This window comes from Triticum aestivum, chromosome 1D, assembly GCF_018294505.1.
Source record: "Triticum aestivum cultivar Chinese Spring chromosome 1D, IWGSC CS RefSeq v2.1, whole genome shotgun sequence".
Taxonomy (NCBI): Eukaryota; Viridiplantae; Streptophyta; class Magnoliopsida; order Poales; family Poaceae; genus Triticum; species Triticum aestivum.
The window spans coordinates 275,245,564-275,259,573 of record NC_057796.1 but is presented as its reverse complement, the minus strand read 5'-3'; the positions used below and the strand labels follow the sequence as shown (position 1 = coordinate 275,259,573).

General features: G+C 48.2%; 1 protein-coding gene across 1 annotated transcript; it reads left to right on the top strand.

Annotated features, from left to right (window-relative positions):
- The first annotated feature begins 6,640 nt into the window (after positions 1 to 6,640).
- LOC123181444 (AT-hook motif nuclear-localized protein 10) lies at positions 6,641 to 10,531 on the top strand. Its single transcript, XM_044593702.1, has 6 exons — positions 6,641 to 6,927; positions 7,232 to 8,008; positions 8,092 to 8,144; positions 9,202 to 9,333; positions 9,619 to 9,780; positions 9,866 to 10,531. The coding sequence occupies exons 2-6, from the start codon at positions 7,318 to 7,320 to the stop codon at positions 10,190 to 10,192; spliced, it is 1,365 nt and encodes a 454-aa protein (XP_044449637.1). The 5' UTR covers positions 6,641 to 6,927; positions 7,232 to 7,317; the 3' UTR covers positions 10,193 to 10,531.
- The last annotated feature ends 3,479 nt before the right edge of the window (positions 10,532 to 14,010 follow it).

Here is a 14,010-nt window from a genome sequence, read left to right as displayed (position 1 = left end):
ATTAATGCTGCTGCCCCCATCCATGAGCACCTTAGTGAATTTATAGCCCCCAACCTAAGGCGCCACCACTAGAGCCAGCTGACCCGGATTATCAACCCGGGGCGGGTGATCCTCACGACTCCACACAATAGGCTGCTCCAACCACCGCAAGTAACGTGGCACTGCCGGCTCAACAGCATTGACTGCCCTCTTATAAAGCTTCTGATCCCGCTTACATAAGCTAGTGGTGAAAACGTGGTACTGTCCACTATTCAACTGCTTCGGGTTGCTCTGATAACCAGGCTGCTGATTTCCCTGATTATTCTGCTGGTTGTAGCCACCCTGGTTTCCGTGGCCTTGAAACCCGGAATTTGATCCGCCGCCTCCTTGACCTGGACCACGAGAGCCGGACCCTGAACCGCCGTTCGGGCCATGGTTGTGTTGGATGGACTCACTAAAGCTTCTCATTATGCTGCAATCTTTCCACAGATGGGTAGCCGGCTTCTAATCCGTTCCGTGTTTTGGACATGGCTGATTTAATATTGCATCAAGGTCAAACCTGGTCCCTTGAGCCGATGGTCCCTTACGACGCTGGTTATAATTGCGCGCACCAGTGTTAGCCACAAAATCATCAGCCTTGCACTTAGCGTTGCCGCCCTGATTGGCAGGGTTGTACTGCTGTCCCTTCATGCCGCTACTCTTCTTTCCCTTTCCCGATCTTTCATCCTCAGAGTCGGGGTCCTTGGTACCATCAGAGTCGGCATACTTAACAAGAGCCGTCATAAGCTCCCCCATGTCGTTGCAATGAAGCTTAAGCCGCCCAAGCTTCTGCTTGAGTGGAATAAAACGACAATTTTTCTCCAACATTAGAACCGCTGAGCCGACGTTGATGTTATCTGAAGAATGTATGATAGTCGAGACCCGGCGCACCCAGCTGGTCGCTGACTCGCCCTCAGCCTGGACACAAGAAACCAAATCCACGATCGGCATAGGCTGCTTGCATGTATCTTTGAAATTATGGATAAACCGGGCTTTCAGCTCTGCCCATGACCCGATGGAGTTAGCCGGCAGCCCCTTCAACCAAGTACGAGCCGTCCCTTCCAGCATCATGGTGAAATATTTAGCGTATGCAGCCTCGCTAACATCCAGCATCTCCATAGCCATCTCATAACTCTCCACCCAAGCCTCAGGGGGCTGATCTGCTGTGTAATTGGGCACCTTGCGAGGGCCTTTGAAGTCCTTGGGCAGACGCTCGTTCCATAGAACCGCCGTTAGACACGACACACCAAAAGCTTTAGAAGTTACACCCGCGTCAACTGAAGCCGTCGGGTAAACCGGCGCGTGCTGATGAGCCGCCAGCTCGGCCTCCCGGCGCGCTCTTCCCTGGTCCACCAAATCCTGTGCATTGGCACCATTGTGCGCCGGGTCATGACCATGAGGTTGGTTACGACGCCGCTCAGTACCCGAAACTGCTGGCGAGTCAATGTGCCTACTGTAACTCCGGCTTGGACGAGGGGTCGAATGAATCCGGTCACAACTATAGGAGTAAGTCTGCTGTTGTACCAAAGTCGTTTGAAGAAGCTCCCTGGCCCTTCGGGTTTCAACCGCCGTCGGAGTCTCGCCCTCGACCGGTAGAGCCACCAATCGCGTTGCTGCAGCAATCATGTTGTCTAGAGGGGTGGAGTAATGACCCGGCGGCGTCACTACGTGTTGAGACGGGGTGTTATTCATATGCAGAGAACCTGCTATGCGCGGCTGACCGACGCTCCACCCCCTGGCACCTCAACCGTCTGGTTAATCACCGGCGGGTTACTAGACCCCGCTCTGGGTGTGTTGAAGAGGTTCCTTGACTCATAAATCGAGGGCAGACGACTCTGGCGTTTTCTCCTCAAGACTTCGTTCGCAGCGTTCTGATCCACCGAGAGCCGGTATGAGTCCGCTTGAATCCGCTGTGCTTGAGCGTTTAAGACGGCTCGTTCTGCATTCATCCTGGCGTTCTCCACTGCCAGATCTTCCTTGGCCTGTGTTATCTCATCACGCAACTTAGCCACATCCGCCTTATGTTGTTCCTGGTTATCCGGGGTTACTTCCACTCCCATCAGAGTCGCCAGATCATCCAACAGATCTGTTAAAACTTGAGCCGGCGGGCGTATTGACTCGCCGACACCCACGGCCGTCACCGCCGCTGCACCGGAAGTCATGGCCGCGGCGGCTGTCGAACCGAGAACCGGCTGGGTGCTAGCCATGAAGATCACCACCCTGCTCGGCGGCTCACGGGGGTCCGGAATACTATCGCCATCAGAACAGCCCCCAAGCCGCCCGTCTTGCAGTTGATACATTGAGTTGGTCTCGCCCGTGGACGACTCCCCATCAGAGTAGATGGCCGTCTCACCGCCAGACTCAGAGCCTTCCAATTCAACACCATGGATAGATCCAACAAAGGCACGCTTCATGGCAGGTTGAACCCGGGTGGGTCGTGCACGCTGAGCCGTCTCGATGATGTCGGTGCAGATGTCCGGCTCAGGGTACGGTTCGCCGATTTTGCCGATGAAGACGTGGATTCCGCCGAAGGGGACCCGGTACCCGTACTCAATTGAGCAGGCCTCGGGGCCCCAGCCTGCATCGTCGATGTAGAGCTTGCCGCGACGACTCTTGGTCATCCGGCCCATGGCGTACCCCTTGATCCCTTCGAAGCTGCCCTTCAAGAACTCAAAACCCCCGTGCGCTGGCCCCACGGTGGGCGCCAACTGTCGTGGAAGTGTCACGGCAGATGTCCTCATGAAAGGACTTAGTTGTGGAGCCATTGCGACGAGGTTAGCTTAAAGGGGTTAAACGGGACAAAGGACACGAGGAGTTTATACTGGTTCGGCCCCTTGCGGTGAAGGTAAAAGCCTAATCTAGTTTGAGGTGGTATTGCTAGGGTTTCGATTACCAGGGAGCGAATACGCTTTGCCCGGCTTTCGATCTGTTGTTTCTTGCCCTAAGCCGCTGCCGGGTCGTCCCCTTATATACATGGGTTGACGCCCTGCGGCCTACAGAGTCCCCGCTGGCTCATACAACGTGTCCGGCTTGGTGACTTATCTTTCATGCCTTACAATACAAGTTTACATATACATGGCGGTTTACACTTACAGGCCTTAAGCCGCCTTCGGGTTTGGGCCCTTTAACAAGCCTGTCTATTGAACCGCCATCTTTAATATACTCTTGGGCTTTATTTAGATGAACCGCCATAGGGATGACCCGGCCCCTCCTGGGCGGGTCATATCTGATAGACATATCCCCAACACAAACCAATCTATCTTTTTACCGAGGAGGGATTGACAACCCCTCTTACGCGTTGGGTTGCAAGGATTTGTTCTTTGTGTGCAAGTACCATTTACATAGTGTTGCTTGGTTCTCCTACTGGATTGATATCTTGGTTTCACAACTGAGGGAAATACCTACTGTAGCTGTACTGCATCATCTCTTCCTCTTTGGGGAAATACCGACGGAGTTTCAAGCCGCACCAAGCACTGCCTGATGGGAGTGGGCGACACTTGGATTAGATTTGCAATGCCGCGCAACGGTGTCAAAGTATGGCCCACATGTCAGCGCCCCTCAACGCTTGCACGCAAACCACCACCATGACCCACTCGCTCTTGGTTATACACCCGGGAAGGAAAACAAAAGCAACTGAACAAGGATCATCACATCAGAAACGAAACACATCCAATGTGTTCGGTAATTATGCAAAATCAATCCGGTATGTCAGTTACAAATTTCGATTAAAGTAAGCATTGAGGACAACTCGCTCCATGAAGATCCTCGAGCACGGTGTGTTCCTTAAATCTGGACCAATAACCTGCATCACCCAAAAGCAATCACATCAGGCTACTCATAGTGGGGAGTATCATATACTAATATAATGCATACGATACTAGTGTATGATACTACCTTCATAGTGCATAACATCATAGAGTAGTGTCATTACACAGAAGCTTCTGGGTGCTCCACATCCCTATACAAATATTAATCGTAAAAAAACAAAATAATTCAAAAAATCTAAAATTTGGGGATATCATACCTGGGTTCTCAATCTATTCTCGTGTGAAATTTTGTGAAAAAATACCGGAAAACATATCCGGGGCGAAGAAAATACTGTGCGGACAATAATCCGTCCAAACAGTTTTTTCTATACATAGGAAATTTTTGTCTTTTTTGCCACGAGTATGTTTCCTGGTATTTTTTCACGGAATCTCACATGAAAGTAGATCGGGAACCTAGGTTTGATATCCCAAATCTCAGTTTTTTTTTTCAAATTTCTTGGTATTTTTAAATTTAATGTCCGTATAGGGGTGTGGAGCACCAGAGTATGATGTTATTTATTGTCATGCATGACACGTAGTAGGATAACATTTATTATGATATAGTATCTACTACCTATGTTACTCTAACCCTTTCTCTTATTTAATTGTCTGCCACATCAGCTTGTTTGCTAGTCCCGAGTGCATGATACCGGCTAAGATACCACCACTATGGCCAGCCTCACGGTATCTAGGAGCAGCACTAGGCTAGTCATAGTGCGAAGTAACTTAGACTAGTGTCATGCATGTAGATACTAGTCTATGTTACTACGGAAGCGGATTAGGAGCACTCGGGTGCTCCACCCCCCTATATTCAAAAATAATTTAATAATTCAAAAAAAAGTCAAAAAACCCTGGAGATATTTTTAACCAAATATGACTAGGTATTGTACTCATATAAAAAGTTTGGCCAAGGAATGATTCCCGTTAACTTCACGGCAAAAAAAACAAAATTATGACGACAATATAGCATGAATAGTACTTGTATCTAGCACTTTTTTGAGAAATCTTTGACCCCGGATACAATAAAAGTCATTCCCTATTTAATCTTTTTATACGAGTGCAATACTTGGTCATGTTTGCTTCCGTAAAAAGTTCCGGGATTTTTTTAACTTTTTTTGAATTACTAAATTATTTTTGAATATAGGGGGGCGTAGCATCGGAGAGCTCCTATGCATTTTCGATATTACTACCTTCTAATATACAAAGTAATATAAAAGTAGTATCACAGATGCATGCATTCATTAGATTATAGACTCATTTTGCTTTGGGTTGCGTTACGTTACAATAACATATTATGTTACTACTATAAAGTACATGTTACATAAGTAAATTTATCTTAAAATACGCTATGTTACTTTGCTAAGTTACCCCCACTGTGACCAGCCTAAAATCTCGACAAAAAATGAATTACGATGTGCAAATAGTACTACAAAACATAGCAGCACCTACAGCGCCTCACCTATCGGCTCAGTGTAATAATAAACTGTAATGAAAAGCGAAGCAGTACTCCTCTGGTACATACAGCAATTTTGTACCGATGCTTTGACGAGATCTCCCCACAGAAAAAAGATAGGCGTACCACGAACGGAGCTGATTCGGGTGAACATAATTACACCGAAAACGCCCTTAAACCCTAGCTGACGAGAGACCTGGCAGCATGCCCGTGTGGATTACCAGGAATGCCCTCGATATCCCAGGGCGGAAATGGAATGGATGAGCACGACCGGTGGTGAGAAGCGCCAACAGCGGCGACGTTTGTCGTATCGTGCGCTGCTGCTACCAGTACCCTAGTACTCGTACGTTCCGTTGGGGTCGCTCCAGCCGATCACCAGAACGTTGACTTTCCGGTCAATGAGTCCGCGAGCAGCGGACGCGGGCCCGCGGCGGGCTCTCCGATCCTCGTGGACTCATCCGGGCCACCAGAACATGCGTGCGTGCGCGCCATCCGACGGCCGAGAGACGCCCTGCGCGGGCTGCGGCCGTGACCGTTGCCGCGAGTCAGTCCGCGGGCCCCGGTGCGCAGGGAGAGACCGTGGCGCGCCTCGGGAACCGGCGCCCGGGCGGTGGGCCCGCGGCGTTGTTTATTTCTGCGGCCGGATGGTGTCACGTGACGGGCCTGGAATCCTGGCCTGCTGTCCCTCTGACCGGCCAGCCAGCTGCCCGCTCCTCCTCTGACCAGGCCACCTCGACCTCCGACCGACAGGTGGGCCCTGACGCTTCTTTCTCCCTCCCTAAAACGAAAACATTTTCCGGTTTAAAAATGGGACGAGGAAAGAGGAGAGGTGGCGCAAGCGGGAAAAGCTGGCGAGAGGGAGGCCAAGCAGGCAAGCAAGCAAAGGAGAAAAAGAGAAAAAAAAAAGAGATGGGAGAGAAAAGTAATGAGACCATGGGCGATTGATTCCTGCCCGCCAAGCACGCCCAAAAAGACAAGGCCTTTTCTAAACCGGCCATCAATACGGCCACTGGTACCATGCCAATTTAATTATAGAGTAGTAAATCCGTGGCGTAAACGAGCAGGCAAGCAAGCAATGGCTCCCCTTTTCGAATATTAATTCGGCTACTGTTTCGGTTCTCGAGTAGAGTGGACCAGTCCCACTTCTCCTCTCTCTCTCTTCCCCGCCCGAGTATAGTACTGTTGCTATTTCTCTCGAACGAGAAAGAAAACGTACTCCAACCCAAGGTGAGAAAAATATTATTTTTTCCGTTTGAAGAGAGAGAGAGGGGGGGGGGGGGGGGAGAAAAGCAGAGGTAGCTCCCCAACTACGCCCTGCCGCTGGCCTTTATTACTACCCGAAATGCAGTGCCTGCATGTGAAGCGTGTACCCGTAACAAATCGCCTTTCTTTCTGCCCCCAATTCCTCTCTCCCCCTTCTTTATTGCCTTTACTTTAGTAATTTCCGTTCCCCGTAATTTCGCTGCCCTCCTCCCCCTCTTTTCCCTTCGCCACCCCTCCCTCCTCTGGATTGGAATAGCTCCGCCTAGCCGAGTCCACATTAGAACTACTCAGCTGAGTGAGGAGTGAGCTGAGGGAGTGGCGTCTGGTGCTCGAGCAAGAGAGGAGGAGGAGCACGGCGTGTCCTCGGCGATCTCATCCATCCATTAGGTGCGTGCACGCGCGCCACCCCTCCTAACCCCCACCTAATCTCTCACTCCCTTTTGTTCTCATCCTCCATCTTTATATCTGATAATATTCTGGAGGTTGTTTGCTTGCTCGATCCCTCCCATGTTACCCCTCCTCGGTTGTTATCTCCAGCCTTTTTGTTCGTTCGTGAGTTCGTTCGTTTGAGATGCAGCTTCCGAGTGGAGTGGGGGAGAAATAAAGCAGCAGCAGCAGCAGCTTGGTCAAACTCGGACCGGATACTGACGGACTGACTGATTGATTGATTGGTTTTGTTTGTTGGCTTCAGACTCTCGAGCTGAAACTCAAGCTCACGGCGAAGCAGCTGCGGTAACGGCACCACCCGGAAGACCAGGAGGGCTGGATCTGGGCGGAATGGAGGCCAAGGACGTCGCGCCGCTCGCCGCCGCCACCGCCGCCGCCCCCACCGCGCCGGCGCCGGCCCCGGCCGCTGCCCCTGCCCCTGCCCCGGTTTCGCAGGCAAAGCCGCAGCCGCAGCCGCACACGCAGCCACCGCCGATCGCCTCCATGCCGCCGCCGCCGCATCCGTTCGCGCACCATCAGCACCACCAACATCACCAGCACCAGCAGCAACAGCAGCCGCCGGCTGGGTCGGCGAACCCTGCCGCGCCCATGCCGGGAGGCGGCATGAGGCTCTCGTTCGACCAGATGGTGGGGAAGCCGCCCGGGGAGCACCACCCTCACCAGCACCAGCACCCGCATCAGCATCAGCACCAGCACCAGCACCCGCACCAGCATCACCCTCCGGGCCCCATGCTCTACGCCGCGCCGCCGCCCCACGCTGTGGCGCCACCGCCGGGCAGCAATGCGCTCGGCATGGGCGACCTTATGCGCAAGAAGCGGGGCCGCCCGCGCAAGTACGCGCCCGACGGGAGCATGGCCCTCGCGCTCGCGCCCCTCTCCTCCGCCTCTGGCGGCGCCGCGCCGCCCCCGCCTCCAGGCCAGCAGCACGGCTTCTCCATCAGCAGCCCCCCGTCTGATCCCAACGCCAAGCGCCGCGGCCGCCCCCCTGGCTCCGGCAAGAAGAAGCAGTTCGAAGCACTCGGTACGCGGGCACCATTACTACCATAATCACCGCCGCTTCTTTCATAAATCTAACTAACTTGCCACGTCTGCCATTTCCTGCAGGGTCGTGGGGTATCTCCTTCACTCCGCACATCCTCTCCGTCAAGGCCGGCGAGGTAGCAATAAACATCCATGCATGTGGAAGAAACACCACAGATCTCTGCATTCTTTCCCTGATCTTACTTTGTTTATTCCTTCCCCATCCATTCATCCATCCAGTTCAGTGAGTACTGATGGTGGTGGATCTATGTCTCTCTGCGACTTGCGAGCCTTTGACTAGCTAGCGAGTAGTTGGAGCTCCTCGCCGTATCAAAGGAACATGAGAGGAGGATCTGCCGGTTTGGAGGCCGGCAAGATGTAGTGGTGCTGTGCCCGGCAGATTCCCAGCATGGCTGTTGACCGGCCCCACCGGTCAGCAGCAAGTAGGATCTGAAGAAACCATGGAGATGGGCTTCTGGCCTTTTTGCAACTACACACACCAGCAAGTGGTGGCACCTGTGTCTGTTGCTAGTGTTAAGTCTGGACCATCAAAAGAGGGACTAGTTGAAACGATTGATGGTATTGTTGGATCAAATTCACCGTTTGGTGCATAGAGTTTCTAGTTCATCTAGATCAGGAGCAACCTTGCACATTGATAAAAAGTTTCTTTATGCAGTAAAAGGGGGTGTAACTTTTCTTGGCCGAGTTAATTTCGCCTGAAGATATAATGTCTCGAGTGGTGTAGGTTTCAATGTTGTTGTAACTGGCACAAAGCATGCAGAGATATGTTCTTTATGGTAGTTCACCTAGATTAGGTAGAAGTGGGCACATCAGGCTGTGTTTGAACTTGAAGTGAAGTAATTTTGCTTAGTACGAGATCCTCGTCCTAATTATGGTGTGGTTTACGTGCATAGATCAGATTGCATTTGCATTTGGTAAAGGTATATTGATTATTCATTGTGCGAGTCGTTTGTGTTTTTTCTTTGCCTCAATGATATAGCGAGCTTTAGATATTTGTATTTGTTGTTTCTTTTGAGGAGTCACCTGCATACTTGTTTCCTCAATGCTATGCAATTTCTGTCTGCAATCTAATTCTGTCGTTACTTCATGCTTAAATTGCCTGCAGCCCGCTTGATTATGTTTGTAATGGCTGAAAGCTTGTTTTAATGTAAAAGCCATCTCTTTTCATGACAGGATGTTGCTTCAAAAATAATGTCCTTCTCACAGCAAGGACCTCGCACAGTTTGCATTCTTTCAGCAAATGGTGCAATAAGCAATGTAACACTTCGGCAGCCAGCTACATCTGGTGGACTGGTGACTTATGAGGTGCGTAATTATCTTGTGTGGACTGAATAGGATACTGATGCTTGCACATTCTACATGTACATGACAATTAAATTAGTATTCTGTTCTTTGCTGAATTTATTCTTAACTATCAGAATTATACACATCAAACAGAATTCCATGTGTTTCAATAGGAGTACTATTTCAGTCTGATCCTCAAAGCTTGCGGCTTTCTGCTTATGATTGCACACCTTTACCTTGTATTACATTCATAGAGCTTTCTGCCTAATGCCACTTGGCTAACTTTGATATATGATTCTGGTGCAGGGTCGATTTGAGATCATCTCCCTATCTGGTTCATTCCTACTTGCAGAAGATGGTGACACCCGTAGCAGGACTGGTGGATTGAGCGTTGCACTTGCAGGATCTGATGGCCGGGTTCTTGGTGGATGTGTAGCTGGGCAGCTAACGGCTGCGACACCTGTTCAGGTTCTGTTAATTTGGGAATTGTCTCTGCCGTAGCTCCATTTTGTTAAAATATGTCAAAATGCTGACTTGGGATCTTTGCCATCAGGTTGTCGTGGCTAGTTTCATAGCCGAAGGTAAAAAATCAAAGCCCGCTGAGCCACGGAAGGTTGAACCGATGTCCGCACCTCCACAGATGGCCACCTATGTGCCAGCTCCAGTGGCCAGCCCTCCCTCAGAGGGCACATCCAGCGCATCATCCGATGACTCCGGTAGCCCCATCAACCACGGCGGGATGCCCTACAACCACTCTGGTGGGCAGCAGCACCAGCAGCAGCACATGCCCCCTACGTACGCATCCGGCGGCTGGTCGCTCTCGGCGCACCATCAGAACAACAACAGGCATGACGCCGACATGAAGATGATGTCGAACTAACACCGCGTGCTCAAGCCTTCGAAGAGAGCCCCATTTGTTGGCTGGGCTGGAGAGGAGCTGGTACTGCTGTAACGTCTGCCGTAGACCAGCAATGGCCGACCTGATAGCTAGGAGATTTAGGTTCTTGCTCTCTGGCATGCTGTTTTTCCCTAAGTAAGATTAATTTAGCCGCCGTCTGTAATGCTGTAGCTCTCGCTGTCACTAACGTGAGTTTTTATCTTCATGGTCATGTACCTGCCGAGATCTTCACCTCCTAGACTAGGCGTTTGATCGCTCCCTTCTGTGGATCATGAATTCTAGAATGCTTTCAGTTTGAATTCAAGAACTCTAGCTTGTTTACCTGCCCTTGTGCACTGCTGCTTTAGTGTGTTAGTCTTCTACTGAGATGTCTGATTGTGTTTTCAGACGTGGTATGGGAATGGGATGGAGCAGTATTATTGGGTTGAGCTGGGTTGCTGAAAATTATGTGTTATGGTGTATGGTTACTGCAGCAGTTTATTGTTTTGGCAGCATGAACTAGTTGATCATCTTTAAACAATAAACTGCTGCAGGCTCGGTTAGGAAAGTAATGAGAAATGGGACATCTTGGTAGAGAAGAAAATGTCCCGCAAGGTTCATTCTGAATTTCAAAAACTGTTTCAAATAAATACTAGACCGGATTTGAAATTGTTTAAAACCTTGTGACTTCCAAAAATGCGCAAAATTCATGGTCATAGGAAATGCTATAGAACAATAACTTGTACGGAATGTAAAAAATATCTCTATTTGTATTTCGTATGGAAAAGACATGAAGAACCTACTTGTCATTTTTTATTTTACAAGACACAAACAATCATTCTTTTTGTGGAATTTTGTTGGTTAGACACACCAGTCGCTCTAACTTCATGAGAATTTCTAACTTTTTTCAGCCGGGTGAAAACTTTTGGCTTTCATTCTTTTTTGTTGTCAGATCTCTTTGTTGAGATTCGTGCAGTTCTGCTTTTCTTTCAGCTCTCGGGCTGGTTGGTTGTTATTGAACCCGTAAAAATTCAAGGAGACCCGTCAATTCACGCTGCCTTTGTCTCTTTCCCTTCTCAGTGGCGGACGCGTCAAGGGCTCAGAGAGAGAGAGAGAGAGAGGGAGAGGGAGAGGGAGAGGGAGAGGGAGAGGGAGGCATGGCGATTTTGGTTTGGAGCTCTACCTTGCTGCTCGCTTGGGGAGTTTGGTGGTCGGGAGTCCGGTGCTCTTCTGGGATTCGTGGTTCATTTCATCTCTCCCCGTACTACTTCTCCCCAGCATTGCATCTCTCCCCTTTTTGTTCCTGATTTTAATTCGTTGCCGAGATTTGCGTTTTGCTTGTGTTCTCTGATACGTAGGTTTGCTCATGCACCATTGTATGATGTATGTGTTAGTTTCACCATAGGTTTTGCATGATTTTATTTCTTCTGATAGATGTACGTGGGTATGTTGTTCGCGTGATACGTTTTTGTCTTTTTGACCATTTGGATCCGTGATTTAGCTGTTGGTTAGTTCTTTTTGCATCGTATGCATCCCCTGGTTGATTGTATCAGGGTTAGTAGTGTTTGCTGATTTGGTTGTGTTAGGTTCATTGTAATTTGTAGGAGATTTTGTTGCACGAGTGATGTTAGTTGTTGTTAGCTTAGTTAGCTGTATAGATGCCTTTGTCGTGGAACATTGATTTTAGGTTAGTTAAGTACCTAGAGTTGTCGAGTATTTCTCCCTGAGTTGTAGTTCCTGATTTGTTTTTGTAGTTGTTGTAAGCTTCAGTTTGCTACCCGGTGATTTAGTAAGTTTCATAGCTGATGCTTGACTATTTAGATTTTTATAAGCATGGTAGGTAGTGATTTAGTTTAGTTTTTCCTGCTTATTAGTATTTTTTGTTGTCATGCTTATGCTAATATGAGTTTTTGGTATTTGCGGGGGGTGAAATGTGCCAGCTCTTTTTCATTAGTTGTAATTTCTAGTTTAAGTATAATTTAAATTAGTAGTCTCCTTAGGCATTTGTTCATTGTATATATTTTCTTGGCTCAGTTAATGTGTTCTGTTGTTATCTTTGTGTATCGAGCCTTTATATTTTGTAAATTGCACTTTTTTGTTCAGTGTTGTATTTGTATTTGTATATGCCTTTTGTGAGTAGATTTTTTTGTTTGGATTGAATGGTTTGCTATTGTTGCTCCATTTTATGCAACCTGGTAATGTTTATGCAATGGACAATTATTGAACTTGTGTAATGTTCGGAGTTTATTTTTGTTAGTTCATCAACACTGGTCCTGTGGTTATTCATACTGCAGTACTTCTTAGTATTTTTTGTATGTATGTTCAACCATATTTAGGAAATATTTTATACTATGGCTAGAGTCCGGAAGGGTTGTTCTAAGGGCATTCCTGTCTGCTGTCCTGAAGAGAGCGATGATTCAGATGGGGATCATTTTGTTCCTAGTGTTCTTGCCGAGGATGATTTTCTCCAACTGTCTCTGGTTCTTAGTTATTTGGTTGCATTTTGTTAGTATTTTTTCATGCTTCTCTGTTTGCTTAATATTTTTTTCACATGTTTGGCAAGATTTTTCAGTAGATGATCCTGATTTTGACCAAGCTTTGTATGATTTCTACGTTAGTCATGTAAGCAGTGAGATATTTTCATATGTTAGTCTTAGGTACAATGTTTATGCCATATCCTAGACCAGAGGTCTTCGCATGTACTCAGGATGTGAATAGACTTACTTAGGGTCTATCAGACGCTACTCCGTGACGGGGTAGTTATAAACGTATCTTTGATACGTCACCAACGTATCTATAATTTTTGATTGTTCCATGCTATTATATTATCTATTTTGGATGTTTTATATGCATTAATATGCTATTTTATATTATTTTTGGGACTAACCTATTAACCTAGAGCCCAGTGCCAGTTTCTGTTTTTTCCTTGTTTTAGAGTTTCGCAGAAAAGGAATACCAAACGGAGTCCAAACGGAATGAAACTTTCGCGATGATTTTTCTTGGACCAGAAGACATCCAGAGGACTTGGAGTACACATCAGGGAAGCTACGAGGCTCCCACAAGGACGGAGGGCGCGCCCAGGGGGTAGGGAGCGCCCCCACCCTTGTGGGCCCCTCGTGACTCCACCGACCTATTTCTTCCACCTATATATTCTCAAATATTCCAAAACCTACCAGGAGAGCCACGAAAACTCTTTTCCACCGCCGCAACCTTCTGTACCCGTGAGATCCCATCTAGGGGCCTTTTCCGGTGTTCTGCCGGAGGGGGATTCGATCATAAAGGGCTTCTACATCAACACCATTGCCTCTCCGATGAAGCATGAGTAGTTTACCTCAGACCTATGGGTCCATAGCTAGTAGCTAGATGGATCCTTCTCTCTCTTTGATTATCAATACCATGTTCTCCTCGATGTTCTTGGAGATCTATCCGATGCAATACTCTTTTGCGGTGTGTTTGCAGAGATCCGATGAATTGTGGATTTATGATCAGCTTATCTATGAATATTATTTGAATCTTATCTGAATTCTTATATGCATGATTTGAGATCTTTGCAAGTCTCTTCGAACTATCGATTTGGTTTGGCCAACCAGATTGGTTTTTCTTGCAATGGGAGAAGTGCTTAGCTTTGGGTTCAATCTTGCGGTGCTCGATCCCAGTGACAGAAGGGGAACCGACACGTATTCTATTGTTGCCATCGAGGATAACAAGATGGGGTTTTCATCATATTGCTTGAGTTTATCCCGCTACATCATGTCATCTTACTTAATGCGTTACTCTGTTCTATGAACTTAATACTCTAGATGCAGGCAGGAGTCGGTCGA